This window comes from Ahaetulla prasina, chromosome 7 (genome assembly GCF_028640845.1).
Source record: "Ahaetulla prasina isolate Xishuangbanna chromosome 7, ASM2864084v1, whole genome shotgun sequence".
NCBI lineage: Eukaryota > Metazoa > Chordata > Lepidosauria > Squamata > Colubridae > Ahaetulla > Ahaetulla prasina.
In genome coordinates, this window is record NC_080545.1 from 99504306 (window position 1) to 99526060 (window position 21755).

Sequence of the window (21755 nt, forward strand, 5' to 3'; positions counted from 1 at the left end):
TTTGTTCCCGAAGAACGAACGAGAAAGGGCGAAAGAGAATTTGGAAAGAGGTGGAGGGTTTCCTTCCCTTTCTAGGCACAACAATTTGGGAGAAATTACCCTTTCCTTCTTGCAAAAAGTTTTTTTTTAAAAAAAATAAACCCTTGCTCTATAAAAAATGCAGGCTTGGGGCCCTGGCGTTAGTGCAAGGCTGCTGGAATGGCTTAAATCTATAAACACTTTGCAAAATATAAAAAAACCAGATTTTTTTTGGACTTTTAGGAGCACCAGCATTGAAATAGCCTCTCTCACAATGGAAGACCATAAAAGAACCAGAAATAAACATTTTTATCCTTTCTACTTTTCTTTCTGGTCACAGCATGGAAAGCCAGTGGGTGATTAAATGAGCTTAAAAACCTACCAGAATTCAAGTTCTGATCAGTTAAATCTACAGGCAGTCTTTGATTTAAAACAGTTCATTGAGTGACTGTTCAAAGTGGTGCGGTGGCCTCACAATCAGGAGGCTGTGAGTTCGATCCCAGGTAGAGGCAGATATTTCTCTCTCCAGGCACAGTGAAAAATCTATTTGCTGAACAAAACTCTGCATTGGCAACAAGAAGGGCATCCGGCCAGTTAACGCTCTGCTAGCTCCATTCAGTTGCCCAGACTCCACCGCCCCCCCAAGGGATTATGGGGTCGTTAAAAGAAGATGATTTAGTGACTGATCAAAGTTACGACGGCACTGACAAAAGTGACAATGATTGTTTTTCACATCGCATAGTTGCAGCATCTCTGGTCACGTGATCAGAATTCAGATGCTTGGCAATCTCAAGTGTCCCACAGTCATGTGACTTTCTTTGGCGGCCTTCCGACAAGCGAAGCCGAGGGGGAAGCCGGATTTCATTTTACAACCATCTTGTTCCTCACTGAACAACGGCGGTGATTCACTTTACAACTCAGGCAAATGAAAAAGGTTGTAAAAGGGGTCGAAATTACTGAACATCCGTCTTCCTTGGCAGCAGAAATCTGGCGTTCTATCGTGGCGGGTGGACTCTTTATCGAGTCCTTTTTTTTACAATTTTTTGCCTTCCTTTCTTTTTCTTGAAAAGCACCCAGTGCAATTTTTTTTTAATTTTCTTTTCTTTTTTGAAGAACTCAGAAGGCTTCGAGGAGGACGTGAACCATGGAGGGAGCCTCAATGTTTTCTGGGGGACTGGCTGCGTCCTGCTCCGTGGTGGGCGATCCTGTGAGCCGTGCAATGGGTCCAAGTTTCCACAATGCACAGGAAGGGCAAATTAAACCCTCGGGAATTTTGGTGCCGTCCATCTGCCAGAAAGAAGATGAGAGAGAGAGAGAGAGAGAGAGAGAGAAAAGTGAGGTTAGCAAGACCACCAGCGTTTGTGGAACATGGCTGTAAATCACATCGTCCTGATCCTGGAATAGCTAAGAATATTTGTAGCTGAGGGTTAAACTGCGGGGTCCTTGGTGGTTTTCTTGCAGACGTTTCATGACCCAACTGGGTAACATCAGCAGTGCTATAAGGGAGTGGGAATTGCAGACAGGAAGAGGAGGAGGAGGAGAACTGCGGAATCCTGGGTGCTCGCTGAGCTTGGTGGTTTTCTTGCAGATGTTTCATGACCCAACTAGGTAACGCCATCAGTGCTGGAAGGGAGAGGCGTTGCTGAGACAAAGAGGAGAAAGAAGGAAGGAAGGAAGGAAGGAAGGAAGGAAGGAAGGAAGGAAGGAAGGAAGGAAGGAAGGAAGGAAGGAAGGAAGATGAGAGAAGAAAGGAAGGATGGATGGAAGGATGGAAGGAGAGAAGGAAGGAAGGAAGGAAGGAAGGGAGGGAGGGAGGGAGGGAGGGAGATGAGGAAAGGAAGGATGGAAGGAAGGAAGGGACGGAGGGAGAGGAGGGAAGGAAGGATGGAAGGAGAGAAGGAAGGAAGGAAGGAAGGAAGGAAGGAAGGAAGGAAGGAAGGAAGGAAGGAAGGAAGGAAGGGAGGGAACTGCGGGTCTTTGGTGCTCTCTGAGCTTGGTGGTTTTCTTGCAGATGTTTCATGACCCAACTAGGTAACGCCATCAGTGCTGGAAGGGAGGGGCGTTGCCGAGACAAAGAGGAGAAGGAAGGAAGGAAGGAAGGAAGGGAGGGAGGGAGGGAGGGAGGGAGGGAACTGCAGGTCCTTGATGCTCTCTGACCTTGGTGGTTTTCTTGCAGATGTTTCATGACCCAACTAGGTAACGTCATCAGTGCTGGAAGGAAGGGGCGTTGCCGAGACAGAGGAGAAGGAAGGAAGGAAGGAAGGGAGGGAGGGAGGGAGGGAGGGAGGGAGGGAGGGAACTGCGGGTCTTTGGTACTCTCTGAGATTGGTGGGTTTTTTTGCAGATGTTTCATGATCCAACTTTTTTTTTTTTTAATTTGCATTTATATCCCGCCCTTCTCCGAAGACTCAGGGCAGCTTACACTAGGTTAGCAATAGTCTTCATCCTATTTGTATATTTATATACAAAGTCAACTTATTGCCCCCAACAATCTGGGTCCTCATTTTACCTACCTTATAAAGGATGGAAGGCTGAGTCAACCTTGGGCCTGGTGGGGCTAGAACTTGCAGTTTGCAAGCAGCTGCTGTTAATAACAGACTGTAACATTCATCAATGCTAGAAGGCAAAGAGAGTTGCAGAGGAGGAGGCGGGGAGGGAGGAGGAGAACTGCGGGGTCTTTGGTGATCTCTGAGCTTAATGGTTTGCGTACAGATGTTGCATCACCCAAAGTAGGTAACATCATCCCTGCTAGAAGAAAATGGGGTTTGCAGAGAGGGAGGAAGAGGAAGAGGAGGAAGAGCACAAGGTCCATTGGTTGAAGAAACTGTTCTCCATAAATTTCAGCCAACATTTTTCTCCCAGAACAACCACAAACAAAAGGAAGATGAGAAAAAAAGCCCCTTCTTTGGGGCAGCCCCTTAAATACTGGAATACTGCTATCATGTTCCCCCTAATTTTCCTTTTCTCTAGGCTAGACATACACAATTCCTGCAACCGTTCTTCCTATGTTTTGGTCTCCAGGCCTTTCATCAAACGAACCTCAGAGTAAAAAGTCTAAACTTTGCCTGAGCAAAGTTGCGGCTGCTTTAACAAGTAGGTGTTTTATTTTTATTTATTTATTGGTATCCTGACTTTATTATTTTTGCACCTAATTCAAGGCGGCGAATTATATATACAATACAGCTACTTGGATCTTGGAGTCCTAGTGGACAACCATTTAGATATGAGCCAGCAGTGTGCAGCAACTGCTAGAAAAGCCAACACAGTTCTGGGCTGCATGAACAGAGGGATAGAATCAAGATCACGTGAAGTGTTAGTGCCACTTTATAATGCCTTGGTAAGGCCACACTTGGAATATTGCATTCAGTTTTGGTCGCCACGATGTAAAAAGGATGTTGAGACTCTAGAAAGAGTGCAGAGAAGAGCAACGAAGATGATGAGGGGACTGGAGGCTAAAACATATGAAGAACGGTTGCAGGAACTGGGTATGTCTAGTTTAATGAAAAGAAGGACTAGGGGAGACATGATAGCAGTGTTCCAATATCTCAGGGGTTGCCACAAAGAAGAGGGAGTCAAACTATTCTCCAAAGCACCTGAGGTTAGAACAAGAAGCAATGGGTGGAAACCGATCAAGGAAAGAAGCAACTCAGAACTAAGGAGAAATTTCCTGACAGTTAGAACAATTAATAAGTGGAACAACTTGCCTGCAGAAGTTGTAAATGCTCCAACACTGAAAACTTTTAAGAAAATATTGGATAGCCATTTGTCTGAAATGGTGTAGGGTTTCCTGCCTGGGCAGGGGGTTGGACTAGAAGACCTCCAAGGTCCCTTCCAACTCTGATATTATTATTATTATAATAATATTATTATTATCATTTTACTTGCTCTTCTCTGAACTTTTTCCAAAGTCTCCATATCTTTTTTTGTATATTCGGGTGACTAAAACTGGATGCAGCACTCCAGCTGTGGCCTTACCAGATTATCTTCCTGAGCTGGTTGCTTACTTAAGCCAAGATACGTACGTAAACAAAATTTATCCTTTTTGGGACTAGCACAGAATCCGCTGGGATGGAGTTGCAGCAGCCCTGCTCCGAACACCAAAGTGGCATCTTCTTGCACACTTCCTCGGTTAATTCAAAACGTACGTAGTATTCCTTGAGGGGGAAAAAAACCAGAAGGGTTTAGCCAGCTAGGAAACCGAGAGGCTCCTTCCTGAGCACTGGAATACAGGTAATCCTCGACTTACGACCACAACTGAGCCCAAAATTTCTGTCACTAAGCGAGACATTGGTTAAGTGAGTTTTGCCCCCGTTTTACCACCTACCTTGCCACAGGTGTTAAGTGAATCGCTGCCCGTCGTTAAGTTAGGAACGCAGTTAAACGAATTGGGCTTCCCTGTTGAGTTGGCTGGTTAGAAGGTCGCAAAAGGGGATCTCGAGACCCCGGTCATAAATATGAGGCAGTTGCCAAGCGTCTGAATTTTGATCGTGTGACCACTGTGGTCACGCAAATGGTTTTAAGTGTGACAACAGGTCATAAGTCATGTTTTTCAGTGCCATTGTAATTTTGAACGGTCACTAAACGAATAGAATGGAATAGAATAGAACAGAATTTTTTATTGGCCAAGTGTGATTGGACACACAAGGAATTTGTCTTGGTGCATATGCTCTCAGTGTACATAAAAGAAAAGATACCTTCATCAAGAATCATAAGGTACAACACTTATTGATAGTCATAGGTTACAATAGGATAGGATAGGATAGGATAGGATAGAATAGAATAGAATAGAATAGAATAGAATAGAATAGAATAGAATAGAATAGAATAGAATAGAATAGAATAGAATAGAATAGAATAGAATTTTATTGGCCAAGTGTGATTGGACACACAAGGAATTTGTCTTGGTGCATATGCTCTCAGTGTGCATAAAAGAAAAGATACCTTCATCAAGGTACAACATTTACAACACAGTTGATGGTCAATATATCAATATAAATCATAAGGATTGCCAGCAACAAGTTATAGTCATACAGTCATAAGTGGAAAGAGATTGGTGATGGGAAATATGAAACGATTAATAGTAGTGCAGATTCAGTAAATAGTCTGACAGTGTCGTAAGTCATGGGCTGTATGCAGGCAGCCCTTGACTTACGAATGGTCGTAAGTCAAGGGCTGCCTGCATTGTGAATGGCTTTAACTCACCTTGGTGACTTTCAGGATATCAGCAAGAAATCTGGACATGACAAGACGCTTCTTGGCTCGAGTGACAGCGACGTACAACAAATTCCACTCATCTTCCGGAATGACTTCTGGGAGAGCTTAAGACAAGAGGGAAGGAGGGAAAAACCGAGTTTAATGGGAATTCTTTGAACAGATCTGCTCCAAACACACATCGGAACTCTTGAGCACTGAGTGGCGCTCCATCCCAGCCGCTAAGAAAGGGAGGTGTTCCATTGTTGATTAGACATTGCTATCAGGGCTTCCCTAAAGAGGAGAGAAAGAGAGGGAGGGAAATGGATGGAAGGAAGGAAGGAAGGAAGGAAGGAAGGAAGGAAGGAAGGAAGGAAGGAAGGAAGGAAGGAAGGAAGGAAGGAAGGAAGGAAGGTGAAATAAAGGGGGAAAAGAAAATGGAGGGAAGGAGGGTGAAATGAATGAAGTCAGGAAGGAAGGAGAAGAAGGGAGGGAAGAGAGGAAAGAGAAAAAGGGAGGGAGGGAAGGAAGGAAGAGGAAGAAGAAAAAAGGAAAGAAGGAAGAAGGGGAGGAAGGAAAGAAGGTAAGAAGGGGAAAGAAAGGGGAGAGAAAGAGGGAGGGTGGGAAGTAAGAGGGAGAGGAAGGAAGAGAAAGCGAGGGAGGAAGAGGGAAGGGGAAGGAGGAGGAATGAATGAAGGTAGGAGACAAAGGACGGGAGGGAGGAAGGAAGATGACTGAGATGGAGGGGAGGAAGGAAAGAAGGGAGGGAGGAAGGAAGAGAAGGGAGGGAGGAACATGCTAGAGATAGAAAGAGGGTGAGGAAGGAAGGAAGGAAGGAAGGAAGGAAGGAAGGGAGGGAGGGAGGGAGGGAGGGAGGGAGGGAGGGAGGAAAGAAAGAAATTATACTCACCAGGTGGGTTCCGAGGAAACCTTCCAAGATAGGGCCATGTAAATGGGATGCTGACAAAGTCACCAGCAACTTGGACGGTGTCAAATTCCAGCCCTTTGGCCTTGTGCACAGTCCCTAAGACGTAATCTAAAAACACAAGAGAGGAGAAGCCCTGAGAGCCTGAGAAACGCCTCAATTCCAAGCTTTTCACCAGCAGCAGAGATCTCAAAAGGAAGGGAGGCCTGAAGCTCCACAGATGCTCGGAATAATAATGGCTCCATTCCATTCCCACTCTGCTCCAAAGTTGACTTCCATCAACCGCACAGGGACCTGAAGTCAGGACTGGACCGAGAGGTTCAGTGGCCCTTCTGCTCTCTGAGCCTGGTGGTTTTCTTGCAGACGTTTCACGACCCAACTGGGTAGCTTCATCAGTGCCAGAAGGGAGTGTGATTCCTTTATTAGAAGTACCAGCAGCCCCGGCAAAAGATTTCTCTTTCACTTCAGGCTAACAAATCCGGCCGGCTCTCTCTCTTGTCTTTTTTGGCAGCTGCTGCATACTTACTGGTTCCTATTTAAATGACTGTCCACTAGGACTCCAAGATCCCTCTCACAGTTACTACTGTTGAGCAAGGTACCACCTATACTGCACCTGTGCATTTTGTTTTGGGCCTAAAACAGAGCCTTTGGGTACTCCATTGCATACTTCCCTCCATGTAGATGCAGTTATATCTCATACTGATTTTTTTCCCTCCAAAGATCTCACCCGAACACCAATTTTCTCTGGGTTGAAACCTACGAGAGCAACCAGTTGGTTGGAGACCAGGGGTGAAATGCTCCCGGTTTGGACCGGATTGCATGATCCGGTAGCGATGGGGGACAGGTAGTTCGGAGAACTGGTAGCAAAAATCCCTGCCCCCCCCCCACCGCCCACGCCTCGCTGTTCCTTTTCTCTGTCCCTGAAGCACTCGGTGGTGATATAGCTGCAAACGGCCTTAAATGACTGCCGCGGCACTTCAAAGGGCCGCACTACAGCTGATCAGCGCTGTAGGCAGCTAGTAGACCGGTGCCTCTATTTTTAAAGAAGATAGACCGGTGCCTCCCCCAAAAAGGCAATTAGTAGACCGGTGCCTCTATTTTTAAAGAAGGTAGACCGGGGCCTGTCAGTAAAAGGCAATTGGTAGACCGGTGCCTCTATTTTTAAAGAAGGTAGATCGGTGCCTCCCAAAAAAAGGCAATTAGTAGACCGGTGCCTCTATTTTTAAAGAAGGTAGAGCGGTGTGCTCCCAAGTTTTGTATACTTTATTATTTTTATTATTTATTATTATTGACCATGCCCATTCAGTCACCTGACCACCAAGCCACACCCACCAATTAAGCCACGCCCACAGAACCGGTAAGGAAAATTTTTAGATTTCACCCCTGGACTGGAGACTCCCTACGTAATAACAACAAATGAGACACACACACACTCAGGCTGTAAGATAGCCTGTTATTAAAACACAGCAGCCTGCAATTACTGCAGGCTCGAATCCCACCAGGCCCAAGGTTGACTCAGCCTTCCATCCTTTATAAGGTAGGTAAAATGAGGACCCAGATTGTTGGGGGGGCAATAAGTTGACTTTGTAAATATACAAATAGAACGAGACTTTTGCCTTACACATTGTAAGCCGCCCTGAGTCTTCGGAGAAGGGCGGGATATAAATGTAAAAAAAAAAAGGCAATTGGTAGACCGGGGCCTCTATTTTTAAAGAAGGTAGACCGGTGCCTCCCAATTAAAGGCAATTGGTAAACTGGTGCCTCTATTTTTAAAGAAGGTAGACCAGTGCCTCCCAATTAAAGGCAATTGGTAGACCGGTGCCTCTATTTTTAAAGAAGGTAGATCGGTGCCTCCCAAAAAAAGGCAATTAGTAGACCGGTGCCTCTATTTTTAAAGAAGGTAGAGCGGTGTGCTCCCAAGTTTTGTATACTTTATTATTTTTATTATTTATTATTATTGACCATGCCCATTCAGTCACCTGACCACCAAGCCACACCCACCAATTAAGCCACGCCCACAGAACCGGTAAGGAAAATTTTTAGATTTCACCCCTGGACTGGAGACTCCCTACGTAATAACAACAAATGAGACACACACACACTCAGGCTGTAAGATAGCCTGTTATTAAAACACAGCAGCCTGCAATTACTGCAGGCTCGAATCCCACCAGGCCCAAGGTTGACTCAGCCTTCCATCCTTTATAAGGTAGGTAAAATGAGGACCCAGATTGTTGGGGGGGCAATAAGTTGACTTTGTAAATATACAAATAGAACGAGACTTTTGCCTTACACATTGTAAGCCGCCCTGAGTCTTCGGAGAAGGGCGGGATATAAATGTAAAAAAAAAAAGGCAATTGGTAGACCGGGGCCTCTATTTTTAAAGAAGGTAGACCGGTGCCTCCCCCAAAAAAGGCAATTAGTAGACCGGGGCCTCTATTTTTAAAGAAGGTAGACCGGGGCCTGTCAGTAAAAGGCAATTGGTAGACTGGGGCCTCTATTTTTAAAGAAGGTAGACCGGGGCCTGTCAGTAAAAGGCAATTGGTAGACTGGGGCCTCTATTTTTAAAGAAGGTAGACTGGGGCGCTCCCCAAAAAAAGCAATTGGTAGACTAGTGCCTCTATTTTTAAAGAAGGTAGACCAGTGCCTCCCAAAAAAAGGCAATTAGTAGACCAGTGCCTCTATTTTTAAAGAAGGTAGACCAGTGTGCTCCCAAGTTTTGTATACTTTATTATTTTTATTATTTATTATTATTGACCATGCCCATTCAGTCACCTGACCACCAAGCCACACCCACCAATTAAGCCACGCCCACAGAACCGGTAGGGAAAATGTTTAGATTTCACCGCTGGACTGGAGACTCCCTACGTAATAACAACAAATGAGACACAATGTCTTTGAGCTTATCTTTCCCACATAAACCTTATCTTTCCATGCTGGAAAGATTCCTGTACAAGTAACCCCCGACTTACGACCACAATTGGACCCAAAATTTCTATTGCTAAGCAAGACTTTTGTTAAGTGAATTTGGCCCCGTTTTACGACCTTTCTTGCCACGGTCGTTAAGTGAATCGCTCCAGGGTTTAGGTTAGTCCCACGGCTGTCCAGCAAATCTGGCTTCCAAATTGACTTTGCTTGTCCAAAGGTCGCAAAAGGGGATCACGTGACCCCAGGGACACTGCAACCGTCGTAAGTACACGCCAGTTGCCAAGTGTCTCAATTTTGATCATGTGACCGTGGGGATGCTGCCACGGTCTTTAAGTGTGAACAACGGTCCTAAGTCCCATTTTTCGGTGCCGTTGTTATCTTTGGTCACTAAATGAACTGTTGTAAGTCGAGGATTTCCTATATTATAGGCCAGTGATGGCTAACCTTTTAGTTGTCACATGCCAAAGGCCCCGTTTGGGCCTAATAGGCCTCCCTGAAGTCTCCTGGGAGCAAAAAACGGGCCATGGAGGGGGGGGGCGCCTCCCCTGCACCCCGTTTTGGGCCTAGTAGGCCTCCCTGCACTTATAACCCATAATCCAATGTGCGTGCAACCCCCCCCCCCCACCCATGCGTGTCCGTGCAAACTCCCCCCCCATGCGCGCACCCCGGTCTCCCGCGTATGTGCTCACTCCCCGTTCCGCCCCGATTCCATAGGTTTGCCATCACGGTTATAGGCAGACAATAATAAAGTAGCTAGTTTGAATTCTCTACGTGTGGATCTGGTTGTTCGCACATGATATTTACCTGCATCTTCTGGATCCAAGACATGGCACTGGCGTATCCTGTTTACCAGCTCCGGAATACGTTCCCGGTATTTCTCCACAATCCCAATTTTGATTTCCAGCTGTTTGTCTTCCGCCTTTGCAGCATAGTCCTTGATGCTGGCCAAGCCTTTCTCAACCCACCTCTTGATGAAGGGATCCTTTACCTCGAGTTTCACTAGGAAGATCAAACAAGAGAGTTTGTGTTTCAGGAGGCAACTGGACTTTCTCGGTTTTTCTTTGAAGACGTTTTGCTTCTCCTCCGAGAAGCTTCTTCGGCTCTGACTGGATGGTGGAGGATGGAAGGGTTTGTATTCCTTGCAGACAGCTGGGCATTTGCATTCTTTTAGGGAGTCATTGAGGCCACTCGGAGGTTTATCTCGGACCTCCTTCCAACCTCCAAGTGGCCTCAACGACTCTCGGCGAGAGTGCTAACAACCAGGTGAAATTATAAAGTTGTTTATAAATTATAAACAACTTCCTTGTGCTTGATGATAGAATAGTAATAAGAATAGAATAGAATGCAGAATAGAGTGGAATGGAATGGAATGGAATGGAATGGAATGGAATAGAATAGAATAGAATAGAATAGAATAGAATAGAATAGAATAGAAAATATGGAATGCAATGCAATGGAATGGAATGGAATAGAATAGAATGGAATTAGAATAGAATAGAATAGAATAGAATAGAGAGAGAATAGAATAGAATAGAATAGAATAGAATAGAATAGAATAGAATAGAATAGAATAGAATAGAATAGAATAGAATAGAACAGGCCCCGACAAGAATTGCCAGAATGTTTAAGGACAAATCCGAAAAATGTTGGAAGTGCCATCAGATACCTGGATCATACTACCATATGTGGTGGACATGCGTCGAAGCTAAAAGATATTGGACTAAAATACACACATGGTTGGAGAAAATGATTAAAAAACATATAGACTTTAAGCCAGAAGTTTTTCTGTTGGGGATTATACCTGAAATATATAGTAGAGAATTAAAATATTTGATGGTGAATATTGTTACAGCAGCTAGGCTTGTGTTTGCTAAAAATTGGAAAAATGAGAAATTACCTTTGCAAGACGAAATTATTAGGAAAATGATGGAATGTGCAGAAATGAGCAAATTGACATTTGAAATTAGAGAACAAGAAGATAAGAAATATTATAAAATATGGGATTTATTTTATTAATGGTTAGAAGAAAAGATATGTTAGAAAAGAGTTAAAAAAGGTTCTGGTTAAGAGAAGGAATTAAATTGACTAAGGAGAATGGAATGAATGATGTTATTAGACAAAACACTAACTTGGGGAAATTGACTTGAAAAGAGAATATGAAATACAATCATTGTTTAATTAAAAATTGATTAAGAGATTTGGATAATGTAAGATCAGACGAATGAAAGAGATATTTACTTTGAAATTGCACAAGAGATATGCAAACACCCCATCAACACATTGTATTTGGATTGAAGAGGCTTTTATGTTTGTTTGTTGTAAAAAAATAAAAATTTATTAAAAAAAAAGAATAGAATAGAATAGAATGAATGCAGAATAGAAATTAATAGAATGAAGAATAGAATAGGAATCGAATAAGAATAGAATAGAATAGAATGCAGAATAGAACAGAATAGAATAATAACTTTATTGTCACTAATCAGCATAGATTAAAATGAAGTTTTGTTGCCTGGAGAAGAGAAAGTGCCACCTTGATTGGTATAAACACAGCTCCTATTTTACACCCAGCAGCTCTAGGAATTCTTCTGTAATGCCGTCTTGACTTTCTATACAGGCAGTCCTCGACTTACGACCATAACTGAGCCCAAAATTGCTGTTGCAAAGTGAGACATTTGTTAAGGTGAGTTTTGCCCCGTTTCACAACCCTTCTTGTCACCATTGTTAAGTGAATCACAGCAGGGGGCTGTAAATGACTGAGCCATTTGAGACTCTTACTACATATGACCGTAGTGGCCAGGCTCCATTACGGTCGTATGTTGAGGACTATCTGTGCACAACTTGCACGACAACAAAAATCCCTGTTGAGAGAACTCACGTTCAGGATGAAGCAGCTTCCAGAGATCATGAATCTTCTCAAGGCCAAAGGCTTTAAGACCCTAATTAAAAGACAACGACAAGAACAATATCAAGTAGAGCCCTGTGAGATGGGAGTTGTAGTCCGACGCACAGTCCTAATTATCTGTCTATATTCTGGGGCTCTTTAATATGCTTCAAATAGTAAGATGGGTCTGCAGAATTTAGTGTGTTTGCAACAGGCAACACAACATAGCAATCTTCCAGTATTAAAAGGGCTGTCACAGAGAAGAGGTTGTCAGGAGGGGGGGAGAGAAGGAAGGAAGGAGGGAGGGAGGGAGGAAGGAAGGGAAGAAGGAAAAGGAGAGGAGGGAGGAAGGAGCAAGGAAAAAGGTGAAATGGAAGGAAGGAGGGAGGAAAGAAGGAAGGGAAAAGGAGGAAGGAAGGAGAAAGAGAGGAAGGAAAAAAGTGAAATGGAAGGAAGGACGGAGGGAGGAAGGAAGAAAAGGAAGGAAGGAAAGAAGGAAAAAGGGAGGGACAGGGAGGAAGGAAGGAGAAAGAAGGAAAAAAGGTAGAATGGAAAGAAGGAGGGAGGGAGGAAAGAAGGAAGGAAAAGGAAAGAGGAAGGAAAAGACAGGAAGGAAGGAGAAAAAAAGGAGGAAGGAAAAAATGAAATGGAAAGAAAGAGGGAGAGAAGGAGGGAGGAAGGAAGAAGAAAAGAAGGAAAAGGGAGGGCAGGAGGAAGGAGGAGAAAGAAGGAAAAAGGTGAAATGGAAGGAAGGAGGGAGGAAAGAAGGAAGGGAAAAGGAGGAAGGAAGGAGAAAGAGAGGAAGGAAAAAAGTGAAATGGAAAGAAGGAGGGAGGGAGGAAAAAAGGAAGGAAAAGGAAAGAGGAAGGGAGAGAGAGGAAGGAAGGAGAAAAAAGGAGGAAGGAAAAAGTGAAATGGAAAGAAAGAGGGAGGAAGGGAAGAAGAAAAGAAGGAAAAGGGGAGGGGCAGGGAGGAAGGAAGGAGAAAGAAAGAAAAAAGGTGAAATGGAAGGAAGGAAGGAAGGAGAAAGGAGGAGGAAGGAAAAAGCGAAAAGGGAGGAAGGGAGGGGGAGAGGAAGGGAGGACAGAAATGGGAGGGAGAAAGAAATCCCTACTACACCCTTCCTGGGCCTTCTCACACTCACCCCCAGCAAGTGTATCTTAGCAGGTGAGCCTCCATCTGTAACGTTCACAGCATCTTCGAAGACGGTTTGGTTGTTCCGGGATAACCGGGCCACCTTCCCCTCCACGCCGACCCCACTGACATCACCTGTGGAAAACAGAACACCATGTCGGTCCTGCTTAGCAACTCTTACTGGAGCAATAAAAGGACGACAGGTTTAAAACACTGACTTTCTTGGTTGTTTCCCACCAGGGTCTTGTTCCGGATTTTCTTGCAAACATCCAGAAGGGTCGCGCCAACGTAGGCTATTTCGGAGCCAAAGCGAAAACTCTGGGGAAGAGGCAAAGGAGAAAAAGATCCTTCAATGAGGTTAGAATTGGATTCCGTAATAGATGTGCAATTTGCTGGGCTGTCTTCCCCCTAAGATGTTCTGTCTCCTTCCCCACTTCGGAGCAACGAGCTGGCCTTCAGCCAGTGGATTCACGGCTCTTATCAGTCCTGGCAGAGAAATCACAGCTGCCTGCCAAAGTTCAAACAAATGACTCACGCAGCAAGACTTTCAGCTCTCTTTGAAAAGGTTCAGCTAATTTTTGCTTCCCGTGGAATGAGAGCAGTCCCAAAGCTCCTTATATATCCTGTGGGGTGGGGCTCCTTCCCCACCCTTTCCTTTGATGACGCTGCCTCTCTAATCTTCTGAAGCGCGGGTCGATCCAAGCTTGATTATTATTATCAGCTGGGTCTGAAGGCGTAGCCTGGGGAAGGGAGGAATCACGGGATGACAGCCTCATTACGTCCTCCGACTGGTCTGGTTCTGGCTCTTGGAGCCGGGCCAAAGGAATCGGTGCTCCCGAGATAAGCCTTACCGGCCCTTCCCCCTCACTCTCGGAGTCACTTTTGGGCATGGGGCCAGGTTCGGGGGCTGGAGTCACAACATAAGCTATGGCTGCCTTTTGTGCCTAAAGCGGGACTAGAACTCACCATCTCCTGGTAATCGGCCCTAAGTCACCTAGCCGGCTTTCATACCTAAGGTGCAGTGTTGAAATGCTACCGGTTCCCACTGGTTCGGGTGAACCGCTAGTCTTAAAAACTACCAGTTCAGACAATACGATAGTAAAAAAAAGCTACCGGTTCCTCCGAACTGGTATTTCGAATGATCAGCTGTGCCGTGTGATTTAAAATTGCTAGAAATCAGGAAATCCTGCTTTCTAGTGAATCTAAATCGCGCAGCACAGCTGTTCCCTCCCTGTTCTTCTACTTACCTTCCAAAGCCGCTTTTTTCCGCGTGAAGCACGAGTTTGGTGTGTACTGTGCAGGCGCACACCCGCACAATGCGTTTGGTGTGCATGCGCAGCTAGCGAACCGGTGGCAAACTAATTCCGATTTTACCACTGGCTAAGGTGGTACTAGAACTGGAGAGGACCCACAATGAGATCCATCAATTTCTAGGAACAAATCTTCTGGATCGAATTGCGTATCTTCTCCAATTGGAATTATGAGATTGCTTTCAACTGGAACTGGAGAAGATCCACAATTTAGATCCGTGAATCAAGAACTGAATCCTCTTACTTTTCAATCTACGGCTAACCCACAACTTCCAGTCAAACATCTCAGCTCGCCTGCCCTCCTGCCTCGACTTACCTGCGTCAGGTAGAAGATGCGGCTATGGGGCACATTCAAAAGTGAGTTGACGGCACCTCGGAAGGTGTAGATCTGTTGGTGTGGATCTCCTACCAAGATCACGCCACAAGTTTGCGAGAGGACAATGTCCATAACCGCTAGAGAAAGGGGAAGAAAAAGAGAACTTTAGAAGCTCAGTGTGGAAAGGAGACCAACGTTCTCACAGGAACAAGGCCCTCAAAATGAGATAGTGGCTTTCATGAGCCATGGATTTGAATCTTTAACGAACCGGGGATTTTAACCTTTTAATCTTTATCGTAAATGATGGGAACTGGAATTTTGAAAACAGGAAAGAGATCTAGAGGAAATTGCACCTCTCTACTCCAAAACTCAAGGGACATGGTGGTTCAGTGGCTAAAAGACGCTGAACTTGTCGATCGAAAGGTCGGCAGTTCAGCGGTTCGAATCCCCAGGGGTTAAATGTAAAATTTGTTACTACCGGTTCTGTGGGCGTGGCTTGGTTGGGGGTGGTGGTAATGTGACTGGGTGGGCGTGGCCAACTTTTTTTTTTAACTTTTAAAAGCATTTTTTCTACAACCTCTTCAGCCGAAGAGGTTGTTAAAAAAATGCTTTTAAAAGCCTCTGATGATCAGGCAACTCAGCTGGGATTTCCAGATGAGCCTTTTAAAAGCATTTTAAAATGCTTTTTTGAAAAAAGTTGTACAAAAATGCTTTTAAAAGCCTCTGATGATCCCAGCTGAGCCATGCCATCATCAGAGGCTTTTTTTTTTATTTTTAAAAGCATTTTTCTGCCGAAGAAAAAATAAGGAGAAGTTAAAAAAAAAAAAAGACCTCTGATGATTGCGCGGCTCAGCTGGGCATGTGGGGGTCGGGCAGGGACCCTTTGCAGCCTTCTGACAAGCCAAATCAACGGGGAAACCAGATTCACTTAACAACCGGTTGACTAACTTAACAAACCGCAATGATTCACTTAACAACCACGGCAGGAAAAGTCATACAATGGGGCAAAACTCAAAACTTAATAATTTTCACACTTAGCAAAACATAAATTTTTGGGCTCAGTTGTGGTCGTAAGTCGAGGACTGCCTCTACTTGAAAAACTGAACCCGAAATTCACACCTCACTCACCGGGGGTGCAGTCTTGGGCCTCATCCACCAAGATGGCGTCGTAGTTGGAAAGAGACGGCTTCTGGAGTTGCCAAAGTTTCAAGTAACCTAAAAGGCACAAGAACGATGCTTAAAATCAGTGTACAATCAAACAACACTGTATGATTTTGTGTTCTTGAGCTCCTGCCACAATTATTTTAAAAAGGAAGCACTATAATTTCCTTTTCATACAGGGTTCCTCAACCTTGGCCACTTTAAGATGTGTGGACTTCCAACTCCCGACATGCTGGGTGGGGAATTCTGGGAACTGAAGTCCATGAGTCTTAAATTGGCCAAAGCAGGACTAGAACTTACCGTCTCCTGGTGATTGGCCCAAAGTCACCCAGCCAGCTTTCATGTTAAGGTGGAACTAGAACTCACTGTCTCCTAGTGATTGGTCCAAGGTCACCTAGCCGGCTTTCATACCTAAGGTGGGACTAGAACTCACTGACTGGGTGATTGGCCCAAAGTTCTCCAGCCAGCTTTCATGTTAAGGTGGAACTAGAACTCACCTTCTCCTGGTGACTGATCCAAAGTCATCCAGCTGGCTTTAGGCCTAGGGTAGGACTAGAATTTCCCTCCATGAAGAAAATCAACACTTTAATTCTTATTTTTTTTCTTCCTGTTTCTTCAGCAGAGCTAAATGCCACCACCCTTCCCTCACATGTTCCACTTACCGTCGTGCGTCATTCTGTATGCCATTTCCGTGGTTGGGCCCAGCGCTTTCATCTTGATCCATATTTGTTTCGCTTCTTCAACAATGATCTAGAAAGCAAAAGCCGGTAAGAAGATCTTGTAGGTGGAAATATCAGATCCAGAGTTTTCTCATCTAGGTTGCCCAGAGATCTTGAAGGAGAAGGAAGGTCTGGATCTCTAGCTAGTCCTCGACTTACAACTTACAATTGCTAAGCAATAGAGTTGTTAAGTGAGTTTTGCCCCATTTTACAACCATTCTCAGCACAGTTGTTAAGTGAATCACTGCAGTTGTTAAGTGAATCACACGGTTGTTAAGTGAATCTGGCTTCCCTATTGACTTTGCTAGTCAGAAGGTCGCAAAAAACGATCATATGACCCCAGGGTACTGCAACCGTCATAAATAGAGATAGTCTCCGACTTACGACCAGAACGGAGCACCAAATTTCTGTTGTTAAGCGAGACAGTTCTTAAGTGAAATTTGCCCCATGTTGCAACCTTTCTTCCCACAGCTGTTAAGCGAATCACTGCAGACGTTAAGTAAGGAACACGGCTGTTAAGTGAATCTGGCTTCCCAATGGACTTTGCTTGCCAGAAGGTCGTAAAGGCGGATCTCCGGTGACCTCAGGAACCGTCATAAATATGAGTCAGTTGCCAGTTTTGATCAAATGACCCTGGAGATGCTGCAACGGTTGTCAGTATGAAAAACTGACATAACTCGCTTTTTGCTCTGCCGTTGTAACTTTGAAGAGTCACTGTGGTTAAGTGCTACTCGCAAAGGGCCTGAATTTGGAACTGCATGACCACAGGGATTGTTCTGCCTCGCCCGCCCTCCTCTCCTCAGCCGGGCCCCTCCCATCTCCTGCTATCTGAGCCAGAGTCTGATAATGAAGAGGAACGCCCTGGCATGCCTCCAGCCCCCAGCCCTGGCCCCATGCCCGGACAGAATGAGCAAACAAACCTCCCTCCTACAGCGTGTGAGCAAGAAGCCAGCCACGAGCTAGAATTGCTGGCAGCAGATCAGGAGGACGGAAAGTCACAGTGGACAGATCCCCGCTTCCGGAGAATGGAGAGGCGACGTCAGCAAAAGGAAGGGAGGGGCAGGCCTGGATAAGTGCTGAGTCATGGAGCCACACCCCACGGCCTATATAAAGGATCTGCTTTTTGGCATTCCTTGAGTCAGGCAAAGTCTCATCTGGTTTGCTGAAGTCACACCTTGGATTCCTGCCTGCCCTGAGAACTCTGACAGGAATTTGGCAAAGCTGCAGAGGCTTTGTGGCCACGCTTGACACAGACTTCCCAGACCCGGCTGTCAGAGGAGGAGTGGGACACGACAGGGATACTGCAACGGTCATAAGTGTGAAAAAATGATCCAGTCCTTTTTTTCAGGGCCGGCGTAACTCCGATTGGTCGCTAAACGAATCCCCATAAGCCCAGGATTAACGGTCCCTGGTGCCGACAACCAAACTACTCACCTGCTTTTCGCGTTCCTGCACAAGGACGTTTTCTCCGCGGTTGTTCTTGCACCAAATGGGCGTGTGCTCCACGGTGATGGCCGCATCCGCCGACGAGAAAAAGGCAGCGAGGGTCTGAACGACCGTCTTGGCTCTGATGAACGGAGACTGGCCCTCGCGATTGGAGAGGACAAAGCTGACCAGGTAGGAGGTCAGCGAGCCCGGGTTAAGCTGCCGTCCGTAACTGCAGCAGAATGAAAGAGGGAAGGCGGAAATAATCATCATCTCCTTTTAACGACGCCATAATCCCTTGTATCGGGGTGGGCGACTTGAATGGAGCTGAGTGTTTACTGGTCAGATGCCCTTCCTGTTGCCAATGAGAAGTTTTATTCAGCGGATATATTTTCATTGTGCCCAGAGAGAGAAATATCTGCCTCTACCTAGGATCGAACTCACAGCCTCCTTATTGAGAGGCGACAGCTCCGCTTCTAGGCCACTAGACTGGTAGGTGGAATTAATCTCTGCTTATTTGGGGGTGGATTGCTGGCAAGGAGCTTGTAGGACACATCCATGCTGAGCCTGAAGAAGGGGTCAAACGTGTCATAAGTCACAAGTCATAAGTCACAAGGGGCCTCTGGTGGCTCAGGCTGGTAAGACAGTCTGTTATTAATCACAGCTGCTTGCAATTACTGCAGGTTCAAGTCCCACCAGGCCCAAGGTTGACTCAGCCTTCCATCCTTTATAAGGTAGGTAAAATGAGGACCCAGATTGTTGGCGGCAATAAAAGTTGACTTTGTATATAATATACAAATGGATGAAGACTATTGCTTGACATAGTGTAAGCCGCCCTGAGTCTTCGGAGAAGGGCGGGATATAAATGCAAATAAAATAAAAAAAGTCCCTGCATGCTGCAAGAGATCTAAAAAAGATGTGGAGACTCTAGAAAGAGTGCAGAGAAGAGCAACCAGGATGATTAAGGGACTGGAGGCTAAAACATACGATGAACGGTTGCAGGAACTGGGCCTGGCTAGTCTAGGGAAGAGAAGGACCAGGGGAGACAGGATGGCATCTTCCAATATTTGAGGGGCTGCCCCAGAGAGGAGGATGGGGGTCAAGCTGTTTTCCAAAGCACCCGAAGGCCAGACAAGGACTAACGGATGGAAACTGAACAAGGAGAGATTCAACCTGGAAATAAGGAGAAATTTCCTGACAATGAGAACAATCAACCCATGGAACAGAAGTTGCCTTCAGAAGGTGTGGGAGCTTCATCACTGGAGGCTTTCAAAAAGGAGATTAGACTGCCCCACTGATTCACTTAACGCGAAGGTTGTAAAATGGGGCAAAACTCACTTCACAATTGTCTCACTCAGTAGCCAAAATGTTGGGCTCAAAAATGTTAAAAGTCACAAATCGAGGACTAACTCCCTGTAAAGAAGACCCGGATACTTACTGCCTCCCGACTTCTGCAAACGCTAAGGAGTGGATGGTTTTACAGGTGACGTTGGCAGGGAAAACCTGCGAGGCCTGTTGTGCGATGGTCTTGTTGAATGCCAAGTATAAGAAGTTCAGCTCGGACCACTTCCTGGCGTACTGGATCAGCGTGGATGTTTTGCCGGTGCCTGCGTGAAAAATTAACATTTCAGTCCTTCTGGGTTTGTTTGTTGTTTAGTTAGACCACACCTGGTGTTGTGCCTCGCCCGCCCTCCTTTCCTCAGCTGGGCCCCTCCCATCTCCTGCTATCTGAGCCAGAGTCTGATAATGAAGAGGAATGGCCTGGCACGTCTCCAGCCCCCAGCCCTGGCACCATGCCCGGACAGACTGAGCAAACAAACCTCCCTCCTACAGCGTGTGAGCACGAAGCCAGCCACGAGCTAGAATTGCCGGCAGCTGAGCAGGAGGACGGAAAGTCACAGTGGACGGATCCCCGCTTCCGGAGAATGGAGAGGCGACGTCAGCAAAAGGAAGGGAGGGGCAGGCCTGGATAAGTGCTGAGTCATGGAGCCACACCCCATGGACTATATAAAGGATCTGCTTTCTGGCATTCCTTGAGTCAGGCAAAGTCTCATCTGGTTGCTGAAGTCACACCTTGGATTCCTGCCTGCCCTGAGAACTCTGACAGGAATTTGGCAAAGCTGCAGAGGCTTCGTGGCCACGCTGGATACAGACTTCCCAGACCCGGCTGTCGGAGGAGGAGTGGGACACGACACCTGGAATCCTGCATGAGTGGTGCAGTGGCCTAGAGGTGAAGCTCACAATCGGGTGGATTCGAGTTCGATCCTAGGTAGCGGCATATATTTCTCTCTCTTTGGAGCCACAATGAGTAAATTATATGCTGCGAACTCTGCATTGGTGACAGGAAGGGCATCCGGCCAGTAAACACTCAGCTCCCCAACTCTGGCCCGATGTAAGGGATTATGGGGTCATTAAAAGGCGAAAAAAATAAAATAAAATAGATACCTGGATGCCGTATTCCAAGTGTGGCCTTACCAAGGCCTTATAAAGTGGTATTAACACTTCACGTGATCTTGATTCTATCCATTTATGCAGCCCAGAACTATGTTGGCTTTTTTGGCTGCTGCAGCACACGGCTGGCTCATATTTAAGTGGTTGTCCACTAGGACTCCAAGATCCCTCTCACAGGTACTACTATTGAGCCCGGGACCACCTGTACTGTACCTGTGCATTTGATATTTTTTTTGCCTAAATATAGAACCTTACTTTTTTCACCCTTGAATTTCATTTTCTTCGATCGCGCCCATCCTACAGAGAGCATCAAGAATCTTGTGGGCTCGGGCTGCCTTACCTGCGAAAGCCACAATTTTTACCCGCTCTCCAGGTGCAAGGGCGTGGTTTAAGATCTGTTGTTGTTCGCTAGTAGGTTGTAAAACAGGCCTGTTGGTGAACAAAAGGAGTAATTATAATTGTTTGTGAACTTTGTGTAACGTCACAGTTGGTTTTTTTTATTGAAAAAGTTTTAAAAAACAAAAACATTTTCCCCCCTTTTTCCCCCCCTCCCTCCCAGAAAACCCCCTTCGCCCCTCCCTTCCCCCCCCCACCCAGCTTCCCGGGTCAATCACAAGGTATTGTTATACATAAACCAAACATAGAGTAAAATTTTCCTTCTAATCCAATTAACCTCATCCAAATCTTTTCATTTCCCAACCCCCATTACATAAAATAATACTTCCTAATTATTCAAAGGCAATCTGATATTTCTTAATCTGATATCTGTTTTGTAGATAATCAATCCATTTTTTCCATTCAATTAAATATCTTTCCTGCATATTCTCTTTTAAAAAAGCTGAGATTTTAGCCATCTCAGCCAAATTAATGACTTTCAATATCCATTCTTCTATTGTAGGTATCTCTTCTTTCTTCCAGTATTGTCCAATCAACAGTCTTGCTGCTGTTATTAAATTCAGAATCAATTTAGTCTCAATCCCTGTACAATCCGTTATAATTCCCAAAAGGAAAAATTGTGGCAGGAACTTTATCTTCTTCTTCAGTACATTTTGAATAATCCACCAAATTCTTATCCAAAAGACCTTAATTTTCTTGCAAGTCCACCAAATATGAAAATATGTAGCGTCATCACAATCACACCTCCAACATTTCGCTTGGATATTAGGATACATACATGATAATTTTTTGGGATCTAAGTGCCATCTATAAAACATCTTATAAAAATTTTCCCTTAAATTCTGTGCTTGTGTAAACTTAACATTTCTAACCCAGATTTTCTCCCATGTTTCCAACATTATTG

At 45.2% G+C, this 21755-nt stretch overlaps 1 protein-coding gene across 1 annotated transcript in view; it reads right to left on the reverse strand.

Moving 5' to 3' along the window:
* Nucleotides 1–399: 399 nt before the first annotated feature.
* FBH1 (F-box DNA helicase 1) overlaps nucleotides 400–21755 on the reverse strand; it is a 37537-nt gene continuing 16181 nt past the window's right edge. Inside the window, exons 7-20 of the mRNA XM_058190174.1 lie at nucleotides 20796–20884; nucleotides 19443–19611; nucleotides 18014–18236; nucleotides 16523–16610; nucleotides 15828–15914; nucleotides 14700–14836; nucleotides 13292–13391; nucleotides 13084–13208; nucleotides 11934–11994; nucleotides 9863–10057; nucleotides 6119–6244; nucleotides 5221–5336; nucleotides 4041–4172; nucleotides 400–1305 (exon numbers count right to left, since the gene is read on the reverse strand). Coding sequence (XP_058046157.1) covers nucleotides 1135–1305; nucleotides 4041–4172; nucleotides 5221–5336; nucleotides 6119–6244; nucleotides 9863–10057; nucleotides 11934–11994; nucleotides 13084–13208; nucleotides 13292–13391; nucleotides 14700–14836; nucleotides 15828–15914; nucleotides 16523–16610; nucleotides 18014–18236; nucleotides 19443–19611; nucleotides 20796–20884 — 1819 coding nt within the window. The 3' untranslated portion in view covers nucleotides 400–1134. The remainder of the gene's footprint in view (nucleotides 1306–4040; nucleotides 4173–5220; nucleotides 5337–6118; nucleotides 6245–9862; nucleotides 10058–11933; nucleotides 11995–13083; nucleotides 13209–13291; nucleotides 13392–14699; nucleotides 14837–15827; nucleotides 15915–16522; nucleotides 16611–18013; nucleotides 18237–19442; nucleotides 19612–20795; nucleotides 20885–21755) is intronic.